Source organism: Hyperolius riggenbachi, chromosome 2, assembly GCF_040937935.1.
Source record: "Hyperolius riggenbachi isolate aHypRig1 chromosome 2, aHypRig1.pri, whole genome shotgun sequence".
In the NCBI taxonomy this organism is placed as follows: domain Eukaryota; kingdom Metazoa; phylum Chordata; class Amphibia; order Anura; family Hyperoliidae; genus Hyperolius; species Hyperolius riggenbachi.
In genome coordinates this window covers 118,852,781-118,878,334 of record NC_090647.1, presented here as the reverse complement: position 1 = coordinate 118,878,334, position 25,554 = coordinate 118,852,781, and the positions used below count along the sequence as shown (strand labels likewise).

Genomic DNA, 25,554 nt, shown 5'->3' with positions numbered 1-25,554 from the left:
GGTGGTTATGCTCTAAAAAAACAAAAACATGGCAAAATAGATACCTCTGAACTTGTTACTATGCTGGTACTGTCCCTGTGGGAGTGAGCACATAAAAGGGTGGGAGGAGACTAGTGGGCTTACCTTAACTGCTTCGGACACCTCCCATAGTAAAATCTATGCCACAATTATGATTGCTTAAAGAGAACCCGAGGTGTGTTTAAAGAATGTTATCTGCATACAGAGGCTGGATCTGCCTATACAGCCCAGCCTCTGTTGCTACCCCAAACCCCACTAAGGTCCCCCTGCACTAAGCAATCCCTCATAAATCACAGCTGTGTTGTGAGGCTGTGTTTACATCTGTAGTGTCAGTCTCAGCTGCTCCCCCACCTCCTGCATAGCTCCGGTCCCTGCCCCGTCCCTTCCCTCCAATCAGCGGGGGGGGGGGGGGATGCAGGCGGGGACTGGAGTTCTGCAGGAGGCGGGGAGAGCAGCAGACTGACACTATAGAGATAAACACAGCCAGCTCTGACAAGCTGTTTGTCAGCAGCGTGGCTGTGATTTATAAGGGATTGCAGAGTGCAGGGGGACCTTAGGGGGGTTTGGGTTAGCAACAGAGGCTGGGCTGTATAGGCAGATCCAGCCTCTGTATGCAGATAATATTCTTCAAACCCACCTCGGGTTCTCTTTAAGCCAGATGAGGTGTTTTTACTATACCGGCTCAGTCACACGGGGGACAATCATGCGTCCACTCTGGCACTAAATTTAGCTGTCTAAGGACTTTTGACCCCCTGTGAGCCAATCACAGTGATCACAAAGGAAAAAAATAAAAAAGGCTCTTGTCCTTAAGGGGCCCCACTGAGTTGAAATAAACTAACAGCAATGTTTGAAGGTATTTTTTTTTTTTTTTTAATCAGAAACACTACAGGCAACATGTTTTGCAGACTCCTCCCTTCTCTTTAATGGATGGGAACTGGCTGGCTTGTTCTTGAGAGGCTGAAGGTGATGCTATAATGTGAGGTGGAGGATGCAGTGTGAATGGTTGACTTGTAGCACTCACTTATGAAAAAGCCATGTTCTGAGGGTTATATGTATCCTGAAAGGGCTCAGTTTTTGTGTATAACAAGTTTTTTTTCGGTCATAACTGGAATTGAGTTACCTCAATTTTTTTGTGTAGTTAGATTTACACTTCTATAAGACTACAAGTAGGGAGAATTCATTTTTTTAAAAATATACTTGCCATTGCTTCCTCCCACGTTTCAGATCCTCCATTGAAAATAAATGACAACGTACATGTTTTACACCATAAAACCTACTACGAGAAAGAAAATGGTAGCAGAACAGCATTCAAACTGTTAAACACAGCACTTCTTCTTCTTCAGTGTGAAGCTTATATCCGGATGCGGAGGTGGAGATTACATTGTCTTTTGTTTACAGTTAGGTCTCACCCACCGTTGATAAACATTCCCAGAAGTGCTGAAACTCAAAGCCTGTACACACTCATGACTGATGTCGCCCAGTGGGGATCGGGACCCGATCCCTCAGGCGACATCACTGGGCCAATGCTGTACAGATGCAGAGTCAGCTGTACAGCTGACAACGTGTTCTGTTGCTATGCAGGGAGGTGGAGGCCCGGGGCAAGCCGCAATAAGAAAGGTATCAGTCATCGCTTGAGTTTATCTGCCTGGCGGGTTGCTTGCTAGTCAGGAGCCACTGTACACATGCCAGATTATCAGCTGAGACGGTCGTTATAGGATGACTTTAACCTAGCATGTGCACATGCCTTAAAGAGAACCAGAGCTAAGTAAAAGTTTTACACATACCTAGGGCTTCCTCCAGCCCCATCCGCTCGGATCGCTCCCATGCTGCTGTCTGCAAATCCTGCACCGGGTCCCGTCACTTCAGCCAGTAAGGGCCAGTCTACGCAGGAGAAGTGCGCCCTCTAAGTATCTCTCCAGTGACTGCTGGGGAGATGCACAAAGAGCGCACTTCTCTTGCATCAGACTGGCCCCGACTGGCTGAAGTGACGGGACCCGGTACCGGAGCTGCAGACGGTGGAGGATGACGGCGTGGGAGTGGTCTGAGCTTATGGGGCTGGTATGTATAAAACCTATCTTTTACTCAGCTCTGGTACACTTTAATTTGCAGCCAAGCAGAAAAAAACAAAAAATGATCACTAGATACCTTGTAGTATAAAAATACAGCAGATAAGCGCTTTGAGTCCTATGGGAGAAAAGCGCTATAGAAATGTTATTGTATTGTATATGCAATAAAATGCAACGGCAGCTTTCAGAGCAGGTAACTCTACTTTGGGAACTTGTAATTTTGTAAATGGCCCATATTACAAGTGCACAAAGTAAATATGACTGTATGGATAATAAAAAGTAGGAAAACACATAATCTAAAGTTTAGATAGTTTACACAGCAAATATAGCTGCAATTAGATTCAACAGAATATGATTATTTCTTCCTCTGATATGACAGCGGCCATGTTCTGTTTGTAAATATTACACACATGCAAGCTGATCTGCATCTCCAGCCCTCAGCCTGTGAAAACCTAATTCCCCCTAATTCTCCTCCCTCCTCCCCTCTGCCTCTGAAATATCTGGCTAGTAACACCTCCCCCTCCTTCTGCCCAGACTGACCTCCCATAAGCCTTGCTACTGTCTGAAAATGCCAGGGCACTCTGAAAAGCTGTGGGCGAGGCTTGTTTAGTTTATAGGGAATTAGAGCATTAAAACAAAAAAGTATTTGGCTTGAGGAATGCTGTATAAACTGTATGAAAGGAACACAATTATGCAATGAGTAAGTTTCTTGCATCCACTTGAAAGGGAAATAAATGTTAGATTCCATGTTGATTCTGTGCTTTTCAGCTTCCATTTCTGATTGACTGCAAAGAACTGTGGTCATAGTTTGGGAAACTGTAGTTTTCATTCAGTTGCAATCGTCAAAATGACTCTTTCCAGATTGCCAGGACGCAAGCTGCGCAAGGCTTCTTTCGTACAAGCAGCTGAAAGTGGTGAAATCGCTGCCCGTCTGCTGCTCTTGTGCACCAGCGAGGCGCTTGTTAGCCCTCAGTACTGCCGCTGGACAGGCCACACCCCCACCCCGTGGAGTCACATCTGAGCATGGTCGCAGCCGTGCTCAGACACAACATACTGTTTGTCTCTGTTGTGTATTACCAGCGGCAAGTCCAGCGCACACACCCGCGGTGTAACAAGCGCTGCTGTTCAGCTGCACTTTAATTTTAGGCTTTTTATTAATGTAATAGTCCCGTGGAGTGTTTTAGATTAGTATGACACTGGACCCATGTTGTTTTTATTGGGCTTTATGGAATTTTTGTAGTGTCCCTGTGCTTCAGATTATCATTGTTGCAAAGTTTTGAAAACCCTTTATTAGCGAGGATGCCAGAACCCAGGTGGCAATGCTCCTAAAAATCTCCCAGCTTCAGTTTCCTTTTTTCATAACATTGAGATAGTAGTATACGGAAAGTAATTAACTTACTAGCTTGTCTTGTCCTGTGGGAGGAAACCTGATCAGCCAATGGAGACCACACAAACATGAGAAATAAGCACAAACACTAGAACAATATCCCCGGGTGTCTACTGATCCCAGAACATGAGCTGCAAGCTGTACAATGGTAACTGGTAAACCATCACATGGGCTGCAGTTTATGCCCGTTTGCTTGTCTGTAGAATTCTGACTTAATAAAGGACATCTCCACATTTATCTGTCTTGTAGAGCTGGACAATAGGATGATAATTCTGGTTTGCTTGCAGAGTTAATGCAGATTGGTATATGGCTAGTTAGATGCACTTCATGTTGTGTTTTATTGTCTCGGTACCAAGCTGCATACATTGCAGCTGATGATTCACTTATGGCCATGCCTATCAGCCTAAGGGCTCGTTGCCCCATGGCGCGCTTTCAGGCGAGCTTATGGAAACGCGGTCGCAGGGATGGAAGACAGTGCATAGACTGCACTGTCTGCTGTTTCCATTCATGCACTGCGATTCACCACTGAATCACAGCACATGGTTGCCTGCATTTCAGGGTGGTTGCGGCCATGATCTCATTCAGTATAATGAATGGGTTTGCAAGCTCCATGCCCTTCCCCACCGGTAGTGACGCACAACACAGAGCTGCACGGCTTTGTGTTGAATGGAAACGAGCCCTAACTGAGGTGCCTATTAATTCCTGTAGAGAAGGAAGAGGACCAGATAGGGCCTGAACTCACTAGTGCGCTTCTTTCCGCTTTTGAGAAATGCTTAGTCTGTTGGTGTGCTGATAAAAAGCGTACAGAAGAGCACTAGTATGCTCAGGCCCTAAGAGGGAATGAGGGGCCTAGATTCACATAGCAACGGTAAAGCTGCCGTGTACTCCCAGAAAACAGCAATATTACCAATAGTGGCGCCAGCAGTGTACCATGCCTTACACAGTTAGCACGACCTAGGGCATATGGGTAACAGGAGCATTGCTATGGTAACTCGCATAACTACTTGCGCCGTGAAGCAAGGCCGCTCTCCTGGCTTTTGCCTAAGTGTGACCTTTTATAAATCTTTCCTCAGTCACATTGAAGCTGGGACTACATTTGTTTGATTCTAGCATGTTTTTTCCATATAGCAGAAAACACATGTGAAATCGCACATAATGTAAGACTATGGGCCAAAGAAAAAATTGCATTGGTGTGTGATTCACAATAAGTTTATCCCTATTTTAACTAGTTAACTCAAACTAGATGTACCGGTAGGCGCGCAATCGCTCCTGCCGCTTGTTCCTCTGGAAGATTGGCTCAGGGAACACGTTCCTGTTTACCAATCAAGGTGCCTGTATATGCCTGTATATGAATAAACATGATTCTAATTAGGAGCCATGTTCATTCATACGAAAGTAAAATGTGTAGTAAAAAATTCAAACTCTTTTTGTTAATCCATGATAGTGTAAAGCGCCATCTTGTGGCCAGAAATGATGCGATTATATTGTCCAAAGCAACACACCATTGTGAACTTAAAAAGAACCTAAGCTGGTTGATAAAGTAATGAAAAAAAATTGGAAGGGTGGCTGTATCAGGTAATGTCCATTGCTTTGTCTCCCTTCCGCTCCTATTTGCTAGATTTCATTCAGTTTCGTTTCTATGGCACCTGGGGTCATGGCACTGAAAATGCAGCTTTGTGCTCTCCTCCGAGACTCACCGAGCACTGATTGACATGGAAGGGGCTGGGGAGAGGCAGAGGAAGGGGTGTCACGCATGAGGTTCTCTCCTGCAAGGCCACCCCTTCCCCATTAATCTGCCAACCAGCAGATTGGGGGAGGGTTTGGCTGGTGCAGCATAGAGGGAGCTAAGAACGGCTTGGCGGGCATACAGAGGCATGTCCTTCAGATGGGAACCTGCCTCTGTGGCACTTTTTTTTTTTTTTTTTTTTTTAATGTTGAGAACAGCCTCAGGTACACTTTAACCTAAAAGATCAGTGGACAGCTATTATCTGTCTGTATACAACTTGTACTCTCAACAGATTTGAATGATTTCTCAGTGCAGATGGCAGAGTATAGTGCTGAATCTTATCAGCATCGTTTTCCCAGTCAGGGCACAGACAATAGAGCACCTTAGGCCTGTGTTCAGAAATGACTTGTAGGCTCGTACAGATGAGCACTTGTAATGATGCTTTTACTAGCAAAACCCACCAACCCACACTTCTGTGCAGATGCACACTGGGCAACGAGCATTTTACTAATTGTTGTTCCCCGGCCCTTGCTTAAGTTTCACTTCTGTCAGACAGAATGACAAGCCTTGTGAGGTGTTCAAATCTAGACTGATGCTTAGAGGGTGCTGATTTCAACATTCATTTGTCCTTTTGAGATTATGCTTAAATGGAATTTATATTTGTGGTATGACATTTTCTAGTTATGTGTTTGTGTCTGACTATATTCCAATCTTTTACAGGTTTATAGCGAAGCCATGTGCCCTTCGGCTAGGGCTCCAAGGGAATGGGCCACGCAGAGCACAACCCAACGCCATCCTAGAAAAAGTCTTTATTTCAATCACAAAGGTGAGTTCCTCATACTGACCTGTGTAGTTCTGTCCTTCATTTTTGCACATTTTTACCATACAAAGCTGGTGCGTCGTTTGGTAACTATGCGCCTGAGGATCTAAATCCTTACAACACAAGTCATTCACTAGGGATTTTAAGTTGGGCAGATCTCCTAATCAGTTTAGTCAGTGCAAACTCCTCCCTGACAAAACAAAACCTTTAATCTTATCGTAAAGTCAATTGCACTTACAATTCATAAGTTCATAATTCTTTTTTTTATTTATTATATCGGTCCACAATATAATTCATCGCACTATAAACAACTTTTTAAAGTGGACCTGAACTCTTTTACTGCACAGAAGGAAAACTGAGGGAAATGCACCCTGTATGTATTTCGAGAGTTTAGCCTGACTAATTCCCCCTCATCTGTGACTAATCACAAGTTGTAATTTGATTCCTTAACTGTGTCAGCTGACTGCCACGGTAGAGAGCTCATTTGTAGATGCAAATGTTAACAATGTCTGCTTCCATGAACACAAAAACAAGATATAGATCATTTCATTGGGATTAGTAATGATTAAGCTATTGGCAAATGAAAGGGATGAGCACTGAAAGGTGAAAATAGCACTTTGGGGTGAAGTGGTTAAAGTGGATCCGAGATGAACTTTTTTACTCATTGCATAATTGTGTTCCTTTCATATGGTTTATAGGGCATTCCTCAAGCCAAATTTTTTGTTTTAATACTCTTTCCCTGTAACCCCTCTTTCCCTGTAACACCTCTTTCCCTGTAAAATAAACAAGCCTCACCCACAGCTCCTTTTGTGCCTTGGCACTGTAGGGCTTATGGGAGCTCAGTCTGGGCAGGAGGAGGAGGATACTAGCCATTGATTTCAGAGGCAGAGGGGAGGAGAGGAGACTGAATTTACACACAGGCAAGCTGATAGCATCTCCAGCCCTCAGCCTGTGACAATGTGACAAACAGAACATGGCTGCCCTCGTAGCACAGAAATAAAAAATCTTAAACTTTTGAAGCTGCTTGTAGCTAGATATGCTGTGTAAGATATCTAAACTTTAGATAAGCTATATAGACAAGTTACTTGTTATAGTTAAGTTTTTCATCTCAGATCTGCTTTAGGCCTCTTGCACACTGCAAGCGACTCAGATTCAGATTCCGCTTTTTAATCGGTTTTTACTTCCGATTCCGATTTGCAGTTTGCTCCCTGCACACTGCAAATCGGAATCTGAATCGGGTGTAAAAACTGATTAAAAAGCGGAATCTGAATCTGAATTGCTTGCAGTGTGCAAGAGGCCTTAAAGGTGGTTATGCTGTTGCTTATCTTTTAGAGCAGAGAGGAAGTTCTGAGTTCATGGTCTGCTTTAAGTGTAACCGGAATCCACTTTTCCTGAGGCATCTCCTGCAGCTTAAGGCTCATACACACATCAGACTATAGTCTTTGGAAAATGAAAGATCACAGACCAATCTTACCACCCTTCATGTAGTATAAGAGCCATACTCTACACAGTCTGTTCTATGGAGCTGAACTCCCCATCAGACAAATCTTTGCAAGATGCTGCACACAAAGATGCTGTACAGACACAAAAGATCAGTGTCTGCAAAAGATCTGTTCCTGCCAAAAATCCATTCCTGCAAATTGCAATGATAGTCTATGAGATCTGCAGATCATCATACACACATGATTTAACTGACATGTGCCCCGGTATAGGAACCCCACAAGTGACCCCATTTTAGAAAGAATACACCCCAAGGTATTCCGTTAGGTGTATGGTGAGTTCATAGAAGATTTTATTTTTTGTCACACGTTAGCATAAATTGATTTTTATTGTTTTTTTTTTCACAGTGTCATTTTCCACTAACTTGTGACAAAAAATAAAATCTTCTATGAACTCATCATACACCTAACGGAATACCTTGGGGTGTCTTCTTTCTAAAATGGGGTCACTGCGGTGGGGCGGGTGAGGGTTTGGCCGGGTGATCAGATGCCCGCAGGGGGCAGATTAGGGCCTGATCTGATGGATAGGAGTGCTAGGGGGGTGACAGGAGGTGATTAATGGGTGTCTCAGGGGGTGATTAGAGGGGAGAACAGGTGTAAATAATGCACTGGAGAGGTGTTCAGGCGGGGTCTGAGGGTGTGGGCGGGTGTTTGGGTTCCCACAGGGGGCAGTTTGGGGTCTGATCTGATGGGTAGCAGTGACGGGGTGATTGGTAGGCGATCAGGGTGTGATTAGAGGGGAGAATAGATGCAAGCAATGCACTGGCGAGGTGATCAGGGCTGGGATCTGAGGGCATTCTGAGGGTTTGGGCGGGTGTTTGGTTGCCCAAGGGGCAGGTTAGGATCTGATCTGATGGGTGGCAGTGACAGGGGGTGATTGATGGGTGATTGACAGGTGATCAGTGGGTGATTTTACAGGGGAGAATAGATGTATACGGGGGGGGGGGGGGGTCTGAGGGCGTTCTGAGGGTGTGGGCCGGTGATTGGGTACCCAAGGGGCAGATTAGGCTCTGATCTGATGGGTAGCAGTGAAAGGTGGTGACGGGGTGATTGGGCGATTTAGAGGGGAGAACAGATGTAAACAATGCACTTTTGAGGTTATCTGAGGGTGGGTCTGCGGGCGATCTGACGGTGTGGGTGGGTGATCAGATGCCCGCAAGAGGCAGGTTAGGGTCTGATCTGATGGGTGGCAGTGACAGGTGGTGATTTATGGGTGATGGACAGGTGATTAGTGGGTGATTACAGGGGAGAATGGATGTATACAGTACACAGGGGGGGAGGTCTGAGGGCGTTCTGAGGGTGTGGGCGGGTAATTGGGTGCCCAAGGGGCACATTAGTGTCTGATCTGATGGTTAGCAGTGACAGGGGGTGATTGATGGGTGATCAGTGGGTGATTTAGAGGGGAGAACAGATGTAAACAATGCACTTTGGAGGTGATCTGAGGGTGGGTCTGCGGGCGAGCTGATGGTGTGGGTGGGTAATTGGGTGCCCGTAAGAGGCAGGTTAGGGTCTGATCTGATGGGTGGCAGTGACAGGGGGTGATTGATGGGTGATTGACAGGTGATCAATGGGTGAGTACAGGGGAGGATAGATGTATACAGTACACGGGAGTGGGTCTGGGGGGGGGGGGGTCTGGGGAGGATCTGAGGGTGTGGGGGTGATCAGGAGCCCCCAGGGGGCAGTTTAGAACCTAATCTATAAAATAGCACTGATAGTGACAGGGAGTAATTAATGGGTGATTAGGGGGGTGATTGGGTGCAAACAGGGGTCTGGGGGGGGGGGTCTGAGGGGTGCTGTGGGCGATCAGAGGCCTGGGGGGCACAATCAGTGTGTTTGGGTGCAGACATGGAGGGCTGCAGCCTGCCCTGGTGGTCCCTCGATCACTGTGACTACCAGGGCAGGAGGCAGCCTGTATAATACGCTTTGTATACATTACAAAGCGTATTATACATTTGTATGCGGCGATCAAGGAGTTAATTTCCCGCCACCACTTCCGTACGGCGGGTAAGAGCGCCAGCGGCAGATCGCGTCACGCGATCGCCGCATAACCATGCTCCCCGCCGCCGATGGGCGTATTGCGGTCGTTTGGGCCCAGCCCTTGCTGCCGCCCATCGGCTTAAGGCGGTCGGCAAGTGGTTAAGGTGATGGTGGAGTCAGGCAATTATTAGCACAAAATAGTCCTGAGCAGCGCACTCTGCACATCATGTTTCAGAGGGGATGGGGAGCAGGGAGCCACTAACAAAACCTGCTCCACTGACTCGCTTATAAGCCAAAGGAGTAACTTTTCAGCACATTTTTTGTGTTGAAAAATTAGGCTTATAAGCATACAGTACTTTGGGAAGTTCTTGCTACTGCGTATGTAGTTATTGATATAGTACTTTTGATGCTACAAATACTCAAACATGGAAACGGCTATCACAGGACAAAGAAAGTGAAATGAGCAGAATACAACAGGTTTATTACGACAGAGATGCTCTGCTCCTTAACCACCTTGGCGTTCTGATTAAATCGCCAGGGTGGCTGCGGGAGGGTTTTTTTTAAATAAAAAAAAAACTATTTCATGCAGCCAACTGAAAGTTGGCTGCATGAAAGCCCACTAGAGGGCGCTCCGGAGGCGATCTTCCGATCGCCTCCGGCGCCCAGAATAAACAAGGAAGGCCGCAATGAGCGGCCTTCCTTGTTTTGCTTATATCGTCGCCATAGCGACGAGCGGAGTGACGTCATCGACGTCAGCCGACGTCCTGACGTCAGCCGCCTCCGATCCAGCCCTTAGCGCTGGCCGGAACTTTTTGTTCCGGCTACGCTGGGCTCAGGCGGCTGGGGGGACCCTCTTTCGCCGCTGCTCGCGGCGGATCGCCGCAGAGCGGCGGCGATCAGGCAGCACACGCGGCTGGCAAAGTGCCGGCTGCGTGTGCTGCTTTTTATTTGATGTAAATCGGCCCAGCAGGGCCTGAGCGGCAGCCTCCGGCGGTGTTGGACGAGCTGAGCTCGTCCAGACCGCTCAGGTGGTTAATCTACCTGGAGAGTGGCGCTATAATAGAGCCAGACCACCACAACTGGGAAAACGTTCTGCCTCATTCCAGACACAAAATCTGTCTGAAATGTTTTGGTTTTTTTCCCAGCAGCCATTTCATCCATTGATTCAGCAAGAGCAAGGACCTATTTCCACAAGGGCTGAATCTGCAGCGTTTCACCCACAGGCGAGTCGCACAGGGAAACGCTGCCTATTAAAGAGTAACTGTTAGCCCCCAAATTGAAATTTAAAACACTATTGCAATGTTTTATTTATTATATAAGTGAGCCAAAAAGCCAATGTACAAGTTAAAAATCAATCTAATTTTGTTACTATCTAACCTTTTCCCCCAGCTCCGGACGCAAGCCGCATATCAGATACTGTAGCATGCAGAGCATGCCTATGTCTGGCCGACCCCCCTCTCCCCCCCAGGACCAGGTGCCAATATATTCTCCCCACCGCAGCTGACCGCTCTGACACGGAGAGAGAGCGGCAGCACTTCCAGAGCAGCACCGCAGAGCAGCCGCCGCCGAGTCACATGTGAGAGAATCACATGTGAGAGAGATGCACGGCGCTGGCTGCTCTGCGGTGCTGCTCTGGAAGTGCTGCCGCTCTCTCTCCGTGTCAGAGCGGTCAGCTGCGGTGGGGAGAATATATTGGCACCTGGTCCTGGGGGGGGAGAGGGGGGTCGGCCAGACATAGGCATGCTCTGCATGCTACAGTATCTGATATGTGGCTTGCGTCCGGAGCTGGGGGAAAAGGTTAGATAGTAACAAAATTAGATTGATTTTTAACTTGTACATTGGCTTTTTGGCTCACTTATATAATAAATAAAACATTGCAATAGTGTTTTAAATTTCAATTTGGGGGCTAACAGTTACTCTTTAAGGCAAATGCTTGCCATCCACATTGCTTGTCATTATGATTCAGGATGGCATGCTTCAATTTTTTTTCTGCACCATGTACCCGAATCTCTGTAGCCGTGCTTGGCAGGGCTAAACGATTTGGATGCTTGAGCACATCACTTACATAGTAAGTTGCATAGTAATTTGGGTTGAATAAAGACATACGTCCATCGAGTTCAACCAGAGAACAAAGTACAACACCAGCGTGCTCCCTCACATATCCCTGTTGATCCAGAGGAAGGTGAAAAACCCTTACAAGGCATGGTTCAATTAGCCCCAAAAGGGAAAAAATTCCTTCCCAACCCCAGATGGCAATCAGATAAAATCCCTGGATCATCGCCACTGGGCCTATCTAGTATTTATAGCCATGGATGTCTTTCAATGCAAGGAAAGCATCTAAGCCCCCTTTAGGGCTCTTTTCCACTATGAAATGCAACACGGGATTTTTTTTTTTTTTAGTACAGGGTCTCTTTAAAAAAAACTCTGTAACAAAAATTTCATCTTTTTTTCTACTATCCTACAAGTTCCTAAACCTATTCTAATGTGATCTGGCTTACTGCAGCACTTTCTACTATCACCATCTCTGTAATAAATCAACGTATCTTTCCCCTGTCGGATTTGTCGCCCGGTGTCTGGAAGGCTGCCAATTCTTCAGTGTTGTTGATCTGTTATGCACGCCCCTCCCCCCATGCCCCCTCTATACACACTCCTGTGTGTGCTATTTACATTACGCAGCCTCTGCTCTCTTGTCAGTGAGAGAAGAGAGCTGCCTTTTACAAGCTTGATAAATCGTCCTGTGTTAGGCTGTGAAAGGAGCTGGGCTGTCACATACTGAGGAATTACAGACACCGGGCAGAGCTGTCTGCAGGAAAAAATGATCAGCCTGTCACTAGTATTCAGTGGATGAGAGCTGCAGGGGGACAGAAGGTAAACACAAATGATCTCTTGAGGTTCAAAAGGAAGGCTGTATACAGCCTGCTTGTGTATGGATGTATTTTCTGTGTGGACATACTGTACATCAACCTACTTCCGGTTTTGGTGGCCATTTTGTTTGTTTATAAACAAACTTTTTAAAACTGTTTTTGACTACTTTTAATGCGGCGGGGAGCAGCGAAATTGTGACAGAAGGGAATAGGAGATGTCCCCTAACGCACTGGTATGTTTACTTTTGTGCGATTTTTAACAATACAGATTCTCTTTAAGGAGCAATTTGAGGGCAGGGGTACCTAGGTGCTGGTAGACTGCCTTGCTTTTTCCTCTGGGCAGTGAGAAGGTGATCAGGGCCAGGAACATGCTTCTTTAACCACTTCACCACTGAGGGGTTTTACCCCTTGAGCACCAGAGCAATTTTCACCTTTCAGCGCTCCTTCCATTAATTCGTCTATAACTTTATCATTACTTCTCACAATGAAATGAACTATGTCTTGTTTTTTTTCGCCACCAATTAGGCTTTCTTTAGGTGGGACATAATGCCAAGAATTATTTTATTCTAAATGTGTTTTAATGGGATGCTAAATAATGCATGCTACTGTAATTAAAACCCATGACATTTATTTGCCCATTTGTCCCAGTTATAAAACCGTTTAAATTATGTCCCTATCACAATGTTTGGTGCCAATATTTTATTTGGAAATAAAGGTGCATTTTTTTCAGTTTTGCGTCCATCCCTAATTACAAGCCCATAGTTTATAAGGTAACAGTGTTATACCCTCTTGACATAAATATTTAAAAAGTTCAGTCCCTAAGGTAACTATTTATGTATTTTTTTTTTTAATTGTATATATATATATATATTTTTAAATTACAAAAAAAATAAATTGGGGAGTGTGGGAGGTAATGAGAGAATTTTTAATGTTTAATGTATTTGTATATGAAAAAATGCTTTAGGGTGTAGTTTTACGATTTGGCCACAGTGAGTTTTTGTTTATGCGACCTGCAAGCGTACAGGAAGTACGCTTGCAGGAAGTTCAGGGAGGCTGGGCAACTTTTTTTCCACAATGATCGCACTGCTTCTCGTAGAAGTAGCTGATGATTGCGGGGGGCTGCGATCAACGAACGGGAAAGGTTTTTCCCGTTCATTGATCTCCGGGCGGGCGGCGGCGTGCACGAGGGTGGGGGCGCGTGGACGAGCAAACGGGAGCGCGGACAGCGGCGGGAGCGGCGTCAGGTACGGATTTCTCCATCCCTTGGTGGTGACAGAGTGGAAAAAGGGACGGAAAAATCCGTACCGCGGGAGGTAAAGTGGTTAAATTCCTATTAACCTTTGTGCAGCAGAAGTATACAGCTGTGTTGGAACAGGTCTGACTCATTTGCTCTCCCTGTGGTGGAGACCTATGCGTTTGAGCATGAAACCTAATGACACTTTCTTGTCCTCTCATACCTCCAGTGGTGCTGTGATGAGCCTAAAGCAGGAGGAGAATGGGCACTGTCATATATCTCCACCAAGACCCATTCGAAAATATTTTCTCTAAGGGCTCAGGCACACTATAAGGGCTCTTTCACATTAGGGCAGACTTTCTGCGTTAACGCAAACGGAAGCCGTTTGCGTTAACCAAGGTAAGATGAAAGTCCATAGACTTTCATTTTACCTTTCACACTCGACGCTGCGTTTCGATGCGTTGCGGTTCCGACGCACCCGGACGCAGTTTTTCCTCCAACGCACCCGCGAGCCGGCGTTTTCCGTCGGGTTTAATTACCAGCTACCGCCGCTGATTGCGTCGCACCGCAGATACCCGACGACACGCCGCAGGCAGACAACGCGTGCAGGAGAACGGCTCCTGTTCGCGTTGTCTGATGTGAAAGAGCCCTAAGCGGTTTTTTGGCCATCAGAGCTTTCAGAGAGCTTTTTAAAATTCGTTCCCATTGATTTACATTAAAATCATGGGAAAAAAAGATTGCGGTAAAATCACAAGATATTACTGCGATTTTAATGTACAGTATATACTCACATATAAGCTGACCTGTGTATAAGCTGAGATACCCACTTTTTCCCTCAGAAACCAGGAAAAAAGTGATTGACTTGTGTATAAGTCTCCTCCCCAATATAGCCCCCTCTACAGTAGCCAGATGTTCTCCCAGTACAGGTTTATTGCTGAAAAATTAGGCTTATACGCGAGTATATACAGTAAGTCAATGGGAGCGTTTTTTAACCACCCTGGCGTTCTGATTAAATCGCCAGGGTGGCTGCGGGAGGGTTTTTTTTAAATAAAAAAAAACTATTTCATGCAGCCAACTGAAAGTTGGCTGCATGAAAGCCCACTAGAGGGCGCTCCGGAGGCGTTCTTCTGATCGCCTCCGGCGCCCAGAATAAACAAGGAAGGCCGCAATGAGCGGCCTTCCTTGTTTTGCTTAGATCGTCGCCATAGCGACGAGCGGAGTGACGTCATCGACGTCAGCCGACGTCCTGACGTCAGCCGCCTCCGATCCAGCCCTTAGCGCTGGCCGGAACTTTTTGTTCCGGCTACGCTGGGCTCAGGCGGCTGGGGGGACCCTCTTTCGCCGCTGCTTGCGGCGGCGATCAGGCAGCACACGCGGCTGGCAAAGTGCCGGCTGCGTGTGCTGCTTTTTATTTTACGAAAATCGGCCCAGCAGGGCCTGAGCGGCAGCCTCTGGCGGTGTTGGACGAGCTGAGCTCGTCCAGACCGCTCAGCAGGTTAAAAAGCTCTCAGAAAGCTCTGATGGGCAAAAAGCGCTCAGAAAAGCACTTGTAGTGTGTCTGAGCCCTAAGAGGGGGAATTAGAAGAGGCTGAACCAGAACTATACACTGGGCTAAACACATGTGAAACCTGCTGATGATCAACAGGCTGTTTAATTACACAAGTTGTTGGTTAGTTCATCGGCACGTCCATAATCTGATAAGCCTCGTGCAAAGTTCTGGTGCAGCCACTCCTCATTCCACTTGTGATAAAACAATAAAGTACTGTTCAGTTGCGTTAAAAAAAATACTCTACTCCAGACTAAATGGGATCTGAGGCAACACCCTGGAGACAATGGTCTTCACAGGTATTGCTTGGATGCCTTCCATCCCTTGCAGTGCTGGCAGTAGGTTGCCAGGTTGCAGGGTACAGACTCCAGCAGGCGATTTGTTTACAACACTACATTCTGCAGACCAGACATATACGCTGTGTGAAATGAATGGTGCCATAGGGCACAGAGATAACAAATCATGGGATTAAGAGAGAGTTTATCACACTGCACTTTGAACATATTTATCTTACAGTTTAAAGGGCATCTCTGAGAAACAAAATCGATCAGCTGTCATCTTCTGCCAGCAGGAATCCTAGTTATGCAAAAGTCAGAAATCCAAAGTGATTCCTTACAGGACTTGTTGAAGTGCCCCTGCTGTAAAGTAGTTCAATATGTCTAATGCTGGGAACACGCGATACTTTTTTACAGTCAGTTCTCTGCGCGATCGATTTACCATTCTATTCTCTGCTCTATTCTCTTATCTTCCGCTCATTTTTCTTATCTTTTTTTCCATTCACTTCTATGAGAAATCGAGCGGAAAGCAATCGAGCGGAGAATCGGATATGATGGAATTTATCGAAGGCATCAATCGGAAAGATTCTACCACAAAAAGGAAACGTGTGTTCCTAGCATAAGGGCTGGTTTCCACTGGGCCTGCGTGAGACTTGCAGGACACACATCGGCACTTGCAGAGATGCGAGTACAGATCTGATTCCCTGTAGCCCTGCCATGCACTTCTATAGGGATTCAGGTGTTTGCTGCAGTAAATTGTAGCATGCTGTGGAATTTGGATGGCCAAGCTCTTGGCGCAACAGGAAGAGTTTCCCTGCTCTAATTGCTTGCAGGGGAACTCTGTGGACTCTGCAGCAGTGGAAAATGGCCCTAACATGATAGTACGCCAGAAATATTTATAGAGGCACTATGGCAAAAAAATTTTTAAATATTCGCAAACCTATACAGATAAGTATGTTTTTTTCCAGAGTACAATGAGCTATAAATTACTTTTCTTCTATGTTGCTGTCACTTACAGTAGGCAGCAGAAATCTGACAGAACTGACAGGTTTTGGATTATCCCAGCTCCTTAAAGAGACTCTGTAACAAATTGTTTATCTTTATTTCTTCTATGCTATAAGTTCCTATGCCTTTTCTAATGTGGTCTGGCTTACTGCAGCTTTTCCTAATTGCACAGTAGCTGTGTTATCTCTGTTATATGATCTAATCTTCTCTCTATAGTCGGCACAGTCAGGCTGAGGCAGTCAGACTGGAATGTGCAGGGCTGCTTGTGATTAGCTAGAAGCTGTACACACCCCCTGCAGGCTCTGTGTGACTAACACACTCTGCTTAGCTGAGCCTATTAGAAGCTGGTTAGTTTGTTTGTAAACACTGCCTAAAACTGGCAATTACAAGCCAGGTTTGCAGCAGAGAATGGCAGAAACAGCACAGAGGGGACCAGGAGCACATAATGAATAGAATGGTATGCTTTTTATTGTAAGAATTTCAGAGTACAGATTCTCTTTAAGGGGGGATTCTCAGGGATTTCTTTATTTTCAAAAGCACTTAGTGAATGGCAGTTGCTCTGCCCAACTGCAAAAAAATAAAAATAAAAAGCGTGCAAACAGTTGGGGGAGGTTGGGCGTTTTTGGACTAGTCCATCTCTTCATGGGGGATTTGCTCCGTCCAACTGCCAAAAAAACTGTGTAGCCAGCAGGGAAGCTGGCCAGCATCATTATTTAAATCATTTTTATGGAATATCTTTATACAGAATAAAAGCCTTGCTGAGAATCTCCTGTGAAGAGATGGATAGTCCAAAACCTGTTGTTTCTGTCAGATTTTCACTACCTACTGTAAGTGACAGCAACATAGGAGAAAAGTAATTTAGAGCTCATTTTACTCCGGAAAAAACATACTGTTTGCACATATTTTAAATTTTACAATTTTTCACCATAGTGCCCCTTTAATAGAAGGTTGCCTGTTGTGAAAATTGTATGTGTGTCTACATACACTGGTCAATATGGCCAACAGATAGATCCTTCTCAGATCATAATCTGGTCAGAAAGGGATCTATCAGCTCGATTCCTGCCACACATTACACCTAGATTTTCAATCGATTTCCACATAAAATCTGTGTGCGCCTTCCAGATCTCCCCAAAAGAGCTTTTATCAGCCACAGCCCAGTGATCTATCACAGGACCAGAATGCTGATTTTGCTGACAAAGGCGGCACTTCCTGTGTTTCTACAGGTGCAGATTTACTGAGAACATATATTGCCTGGAGTTATCTGCTTAGAACAAATGTATCTGGGTACTATAAAATAGGCATTTTAAATAGTAATTCTATAAACTTGTTTTGTCAAGTCTTTTGTGGGTGTAATGGAGTTCAGGAAAAGTAGTTGCCAGTAACCACAAGCACCTTTTTTCCTTAAAGTGTACCCGAGGTGGCGCAGAGGAGGCAGATGGGACACAGAGGCATGTCCCCAGTCCATGACCTGCCTCTGTGTCCACTGTGCCGCTCTCTGCCCACCCTTGTGCCCCGCTGTTATCCTCTAAAATTGTCAACGTGTAGCTTGTTGGCAATCTTAAGGGGTAGGGATGTCTCTTGCAGGATAGACACTCCTGCAAAACGTCCACATGGGAGGTATTCTAACGTCCCTTCCCCATCTGTCACTGGGAAGCTCTGCCCAGTTGTGCATCTCCGCCCATTCCCCATCGCTCCCCCACCTCCTGCATTCTGCTCTGAGATGAGATGCATAACCTTTACAAAAAAAAAAATTCTTTGGTACAGCTTACAGAACTGCTACTGAGATTCTGCAGCGTGGTTACTTCCTGTTATCCTGGGAGCACAGAAAGTGTTAAGCTCCTGTGTTTACATATTGGCTCAGAATTTGGAAAAGTCGGCTGACAGCTGTCAGCTCAAATTACACCAGCTCATTACCCTATAAAGTCTTATAACGCAGCTTACCGCACTGCAATGCTAATCCTATGGGCCGTTCACAGTGGGACATTAGTCTTGTTAAAAAAAATGTTGCGTTGTGGTAACTCGCTGCTTGCAGTGCGTTACCCCTTAACGCAGACACGTTGCGACTCTAACGTTGCATTGAAACGCTACATCCCACTGTGAATACAGCGTTAAGTTTGGCAAGGCATTCCAAAGGGTATTGGGCATGACAGAAAGCTCTGTCTCCAAAGGTTTTTAGTTGGACTCTGGGGCTGGTCAAGTTATTAGATCCTTTTTTTTTTTTTGTAACTCTATTTTTATTAACAATTATTGGTAATTAGCCATAGACATAGATCAGTTGGTACAGTACAGGTTGTCCGACAGAGGACATTCGTATTTATCAAGCAGTTATATAACAACTTCTTCAGTCTGAGCTTGTCAGACTCCAACATATTTTCTGAATAAGAGAAAAGAGAAAGAAAAAGAAAAAAAATTATGAGAAAAAGCAAAAGGGAGTGTTCCTGAGGAATCAATGTCCAGATGTAGATCTGAAAGTAAGTTGGATTTTCGTCCGAGAGTGAAGAGTGTCTTATCCTGTAAGTGAATATGTTCTGAGGATGAGACATCTTTTGTAGTTGAAATATCCTGTGGGTATAGGGCTAGAGTGGATTTGGGTTCACTTATTGTTTAGCAAGTTCTTAGGTAGGTTAAGAAGAGACTAAAGAAGTTGGTATTGGGAGAGAAGTAGGATCTGGGGGAGGAGAGGGAAGGGTGAGGGGGGGGGGGGGGGAGGAAGAGAGAATACTGGTATACAGTGTTCGTCCATCTCAGCCCAAAGTATTATATGTAAGGGAAGAAGGTCACTAAAGAGAGTTGATGCAAGGGGTCTATTTCCCATGATTTATAGAGGAGGGGGGAACTTGTCTGGAAAGATTAAGGAGGCATATAGTCTGGTGAGTTGAGTAACCATGGTCCCCAGACTTTATGGTAGAGTTCCTCCGTGCCTCTGAGTGTTGCCGTCATTTGTTCCATGGATTTGATCCAGTTGATTTTAATTTTAACTTCTGATATGTTAGGAGGAGCTATACTTTTCCAGGCTGAGGCAATCGAAAGCCTAGTTGCAGTTAATATATGATTAATCAGTCGTTTGGCGAATTTGCTCACGCCAGGGGTGGGCTTTCCCAACAACATAATGATTGGATCTACTGGGATTGAAACATCTAGGATTGACAGAATCAGTTGTTGGACTTCTTCCCATAATGGGACAATTACCGGACAGGACCAGAAAATGTGTTCCAGGGAGCCTGTAAGAGAACATCCTCTCCAGCATATGTCAGGAACCTGGGGGTATATTTTAGAGAGGACTTCGGGGGTCCGATACCATCTAAACAATATTTTATATATGTTTTCTTTAATTTGAGTACAAATAGAGGAGTGTTTAGCATTCTCCCAAATATCTTCCCAGTCTGCCTTGTCTATGGTAGTTGATAGGGCATTTTCCCATTTTTTCATATAAGGATGGGAAACATCCATAGAGCCTGATTTTGTTTGTAGTAGGGAGTATATTTGGGAGATTAGGCCTTTTTGATGTCCCCTATGCATACATAACCTTTCATAAGCCGTGTATGAGGATAGGGAGGATGATCCCTTGGTGAGGCTCTGCAAGAAGTGGTAGATTTGGTTTAATTCGAAGAGTGTTGGGTAGGAGAGATTTTTTTTTCCTGAATGGCAGATGGTGTAAGTAGTTTGTCAGAAGCCGGATCTACCCAGTTCCTGAGGTTGAAGAAACCCAGTTGGTACCATCGGGCAATAAAAGTAGGATCGGTTCCCGGGGGGAAAAAAAGAGTTTCCTAATATGGGGAATAGGGGGGATGGATGAGATTTTAGTCTTGCGTTTTGCGCAGTAGTTTTCCATATTTTGAGGGTAAAGGGAATGGTTGGGATTAGTGTAGTAGTTTTGGGGGATTATCAACCCATATGAAAGAAGCTAAAGATAGTGGAGAGACTTCCGTAGCTTCTATTATTGCCCATTTGGAGAAAACTCTGTAGTCAGTCCATTCAGTTAGCTGTCGTAGATGTGCTGCCTGATAATAGTATTTTAGGTGAGGTAGGCCCAGGCCTCCTTGTTCCCTAGAGGAAAGAAGGACCTCTTTTGAGACTCTTGGGCGCTTGTGATTCCAAACAAATTTGAGGAAGGCAGATTGTAACTTGGACAGTTGAACTGAGGGGACCTGGACTGGGAGGGTCTCAAATAGATACAGTATACGTGGTAGTATATTCATTTTCAATGAGTATATTCTCCCTATCCACGAAATTTTGTAAGCTGTCCATTTATGTAGATCTTGAAGGATTTTCTGAATCAAAGATGGGAAATTGTGTTTGTATATAGAAGAATATGAGGTGGTTAAGTTAATCCCTAAATATTTTAAGGTTTGGGTCCTCCAGTTGTAAGGGTAATGGGATTTTAGAGCAAGTAATATCCCTGGGGGAATTTTAATTGGTAAAGCTTCTGTTTTGTCTTTGTTCAGTTTGAACCCAGATATTTTTTCATATGTGGATATTGTAGAGTGTAGAGCTGGGAGAGAAGTTGTAGGGTTGGCTAGGGAAAGTAAGATGTCATCGGCAAATAGCGAGATTTTATGTTCATAGCCTCCGTGTTTTATTCCTAGGATGTTTTTGTTGAGTCTGATGGCACTGGCTAAGGGCTCGATGCTTATTGCGAATAGAAGGGGAGATAGGGGGCAGCCCTGCCTAGTTCCATTTTTTATGTTAAATGGCAAGGGTGAAGCAGAGGGTAGTTTAACCTTGGATGTGGGGGAGGAGTATAGGAATTTTAAAAGAGTGATAAAAGGTCCAGTAAAACCTTGATGCTGGAGCACTTTGAAGAGAAAAGGCCAGGAGAGCCGATCAAAGGCTTTTTCCGCGTCTAAACTTAAGAGAAGTGAGGGTTTTCCTCCTCTATTCATTATTGAAATAAGGTCTATTGCTTTCCTGGTGTTGTCTCCAGCTTGGCGCCCCAGGATGAAGCCTACCTGGTCATTGTTTATTAAAGTTGTGAGTATTGGGTTTAAACGGTTGGCGAGGGCTTTAGTTATTATCTTTAGATCAGAGTTTAGTAGGGATATTGGTCTGTAGCTTTGGGGTAGCTGGGGGTCTTTTCCATCCTTAGGGATTACCGTGAGGAGGGAAGCTAGCATCGAGGGGGGGGGGGGGGAATATGTCCTTCCATTATTTTAGAGGCTAAGGAGGCTAGGTGGGGGAGTAAGATATGTTGGAATTTTTTATAGTAAGAGTAGGGTAGTCCGTCGGGTCCTGGGGATTTAGAGGAGGGAAGTGATTTAATGACCTCAGCTAGTTCTGTTGTGGTTATAGGGGAGTTAAGTATGGCACGTTGAGGGTCAGTGAGCAAGGGTAAGTTTAGAGGAGCCAAGAAGGAGTCAACTTGGGATAAAAAGGTGGGGTCTTTGTTGTGATCGGGTAAATTGTATAACTGTTCGTAATAGTCCGTAAAAATTTGGGCAATTGTTTGAGGGTTATACTGTATGTGACCTGTTGAATCTTTCATGGAGTAGATTAAATGTTGGGAGTTTTTAGGGTTTAGTTTTCTGGCTAGAATTGTGTGTGGTTTGTTCCCTCTCTCATAGAAAAGTTGCTTGGTCCAGCGGAGGCTTTTTTCAATTTGGGCGGATTGTAGGGAGCGAATATTTTGTTTAAGTTGTTGTACTTGGAGAAAGTGGTTTTGGGTTGGGTTGGATTTATACGTGTTTTGAGCTGCGGATAGGGCTGTGTGAAGTGATGTTAGTTTTTGGGAGGATAGTTTCTTTTTTCTGGATCCCTCTGCTATAAAAAGGCCCCTGATATAGGCCTTGTGTGATTCCCATAGAATGCCGTAGGATGAAACTGAGTCAGTGTTAGTTTGGAAAAATGATTGCAGGTCTCTAGCGAGTTCAGAGGTAAAAGATTTGTCCTGGAGGAGAGTCTCATTCAGTCTCCAGTGAAGAGGCTTATGCGGTTTGTGTAGCCATTCTAGGTCCAAGGATACACTATGGTGATCCGACCATGCTACCGGATGAATTTCAGACTTTTTTATCAAAGGGATTAGGGTAGCTTCAGAGAAAAAGTAATCTAATCTTGAGTGTGAAGCGTGAGGGGGGGAGTAGAAAGTATATTCCGTTGAAGTGGGGTTGTTAATTCTCCATATATCAAGTAGTCTATACTTTCTCATTAACCTTCTGAACTCGCGAGAGTTGCGATTATGTGTGGCAGCTGAGGATGTTGAGGTGGGGGAGCTACGATCCTTGGAGGAAGAGAATGTTAAGTTGAAATCACCTCCCAATAGGAGAGTGCCCGTGGCAATTTTATGGAGTTTTGTTAAAAAAAGGGAGAGGAAGGGCGCTTGTTGGTGATTAGGAACATAAACATTGGCCAGGGTGATTGGCTTTCCAGCCAGCGTACCTGTTAGGATTAGGTAGTGTCCTTTAGGGTCTTTTATAGTCTTGTTTATTTGCAGTGGGAGGGAGTTTTTATGTATGATTGCAACCCCTGCTTTTTTATTTGGTCCTGAAGCTAGATATAACCCAGAGTAGAGTCTATTTCCTAATCGGATTGAGTCACCTTCCCGGAGGCGGGTCTCTTGGAGCATAGCAATATCTATGTCCATTCTCTTAAAGGGACTCCGAGCAGTGCAGAAACTATGGAAAGATGCATATCATTTTAAAGCTCTCTTTCTCCTCTTTCCAATGATATATAAATCACCGCCCTACGCCTTTTAGTTTTCGCTATTTCCGCGATTGAAATTGCCGCGGCCACGATTTCAATCGCGAAAATAAAGAAAACTAAAAGGCGTAGAGCGACGATTTAGGTGTCGCCAGAAAGAGGAGAAAGAGAGCTTTAAAATGATATCCATCAAGCCATAGTTATATTGTATTACACAGGACGACACTTTCCCCAGTGTCAGCAGCTCCATTCAGCAGAAAAAGTCGGCCTGTGTAATACAATGTAACTATGGAAAGATGGATATCATTTTAAAGCTCTCATTCTCCTCTTTCTGGCGACACCTAAATCGTTGCCGTAGTTAGTTTTCTTTATTTTCGCGATTGAAATCGTGGCCGCGGCAATTTCAATCGCAAAAATAGCGAAAACTAAAAGGCGTAGGGCTGTGATTTATATATCATTGGAAAGAGGAGAAAGAGAGCTTTAAAATGATATGCATCTTTCCATAGTTTCTGCACTGCTCGGAGTCCCTTTAAGGTCTCGGAGGAGGTATTGTCTCTTCTGGGGTATATTTAGACCCTTTGCATTCAATGTTAGAAGCTTAACCATAGCCCTTTGGATTGAAATGGTTACTTAAGGGGCGAGAGGTCGAACACTGTATCCAGGGGGAATTAGGGGGAAGTATATATATCGTATTCCTAGGACAAAACAAGTATAACAAGCACATAAAAACAAATAACATCTTAACAGCATTAGAGGATTTAGAGCCTCTGCAAAAAATGAGGCTACAATTTGTGGCAACCAAAATCGGTTGTCTGAGTGAGGTCATCCCAGAGAAGTTCAGACCTTCAAGAAGCCTGGACTGCCTGGGCATGATTCTCCGGAGGCAGATGCTGGCACCCCAAAGTAAGCGCTCGAGAGCCTGGAGCCGGCATACTGACATTTTATCCCGGGATCAATAATAAGAGAGAGAATTTATAAACTGTGTACTATAACATCTGAGAACATGAGTTGGGGGGAAGGGGAGAGGTGTTTAGTGAGGAGGCAGGTTTTTAGGCTATAATTAGCGGAGATCAAGCAAAAGATATGGAACAATTATCTAAGTGTCTTATGAGAGGATCAAAGGTAATTGGACCCTAAATAGGGGCAGTCATATTGATCAGGTCGACTGAGCTTCCATGTCTTTTGACCCTTGTTGATAGGTGAGGCTTCTAACGGGCGTTCTAGCCCATTCTGCGATATGACGCACTTTTCTCGGCGGAGAAGAGATAGTAGGTGATCTGTTTGGGTTTGGTAGAGGCGGGGGCATCTTCAGGCCCAGTTGCCTAAGGAACATAGGAGCGTTATCAAAATCTGAAATGGAAAAGGTCATTCCGTTTCTGATCACTATGAGGCGGAAGGGAAATCCCCATTTGTATGGAATGTGGGAGTCTCTAAGTAGTTGTGTGATGGGTTTGAAAGCCCTCCTTTTTGCCAAAGTTATTAAAGATAAGTCATTATAAACATGGATATCGTCTCCTTTGAAAGTGATTGAGGGGGATTTCCTGAGAGCTTGAAGCACGGCCTCTTTAGCTTCATAATAATGGAGCCTGGTGATGATGTCCTTAGGTCTCTGAGCAGATGATGGGCGTTCACTCAGCGATCTATGAGCTCTGTCAAGTCTCCATAGTTCATCGGGGATATCTGGGGCCACAGATTTAAAGAATTCAGTAAGATGTGGTACAATTTGGTCAGGTTTTATGGTCATGGAGACTCCCTTTATTCTCAGGTTTTGTCGTCTTTCTCTGTTCTCAGAGTCTTCTTGGGCTGTGCGGAGCGATTTGAGGTCTGATAGAATAATCTGCTGTTCTTCCTCAAGATCAGCTTGTTTATGTGCTAGGGTGTCTACCTTCCCCTCCAAGACATTAGTGCGGTCTCCCAGCCCTGCCAGATCAGTTTTTATGTCCTGCAGCGCTGTGATCATAAGCTGCTGCAGTGATTCATGCATGGCACGATAGTGCCTGTCTAGAGCTGATTCCAGCATTGAGGCTGTGATCGGAGTGGTGTCTGCGGGCATGACAGCCTGAGTTTCTGGGCTGGGAGGAGGGTCTGTGTGACTCACGTTGTCGGCGCCATCTTGGAGGCCTGCAGGGCGGAGGTAACGGTCCATCTTGCCGCTCTGTGGGATGGATTTGAGCGGCGCTTTTGGTGGCATCTGCTGCAGGGGATGTTCCGGTGGGGATCCCGGTGGGAGCCGCTTTATAATTGCGGAGTGGAAGCGTACGGCGGCTCGGGCTATGGCGGCGTGGGCTGGAGCTCCTCTCTCAAGCGGCCATCTCGGTCGCGCCGTGCATGCGCCTGTTATTAGATCCTTTTGATCTGAAGTTGTGGAAGATGTGACACCGTTTCAACAAATCCTTAGAGGTATTAAACTCTGACATAATATTCAATAAAAATGTTCTCCTACTTTTTATATCCCATACAGTTATCATATTTGCTTTTGTGCACAAATATTATTATTAATTTAG

At 45.1% G+C, this 25,554-nt stretch overlaps 1 protein-coding gene across 2 annotated transcripts in view; it reads left to right on the top strand.

The window, feature by feature from the left end:
- CERS5 (ceramide synthase 5) overlaps nucleotides 1–25,554 on the top strand; it is a 134,213-nt gene that overhangs the window by 54,299 nt on the left and 54,360 nt on the right. For both annotated transcript variants that reach the window (XM_068267276.1, XM_068267275.1), the window contains exon 2: nucleotides 5,918–6,023. In XM_068267276.1, the coding sequence (XP_068123377.1) occupies nucleotides 5,918–6,023 (106 nt within the window). The remainder of the gene's footprint in view (nucleotides 1–5,917; nucleotides 6,024–25,554) is intronic.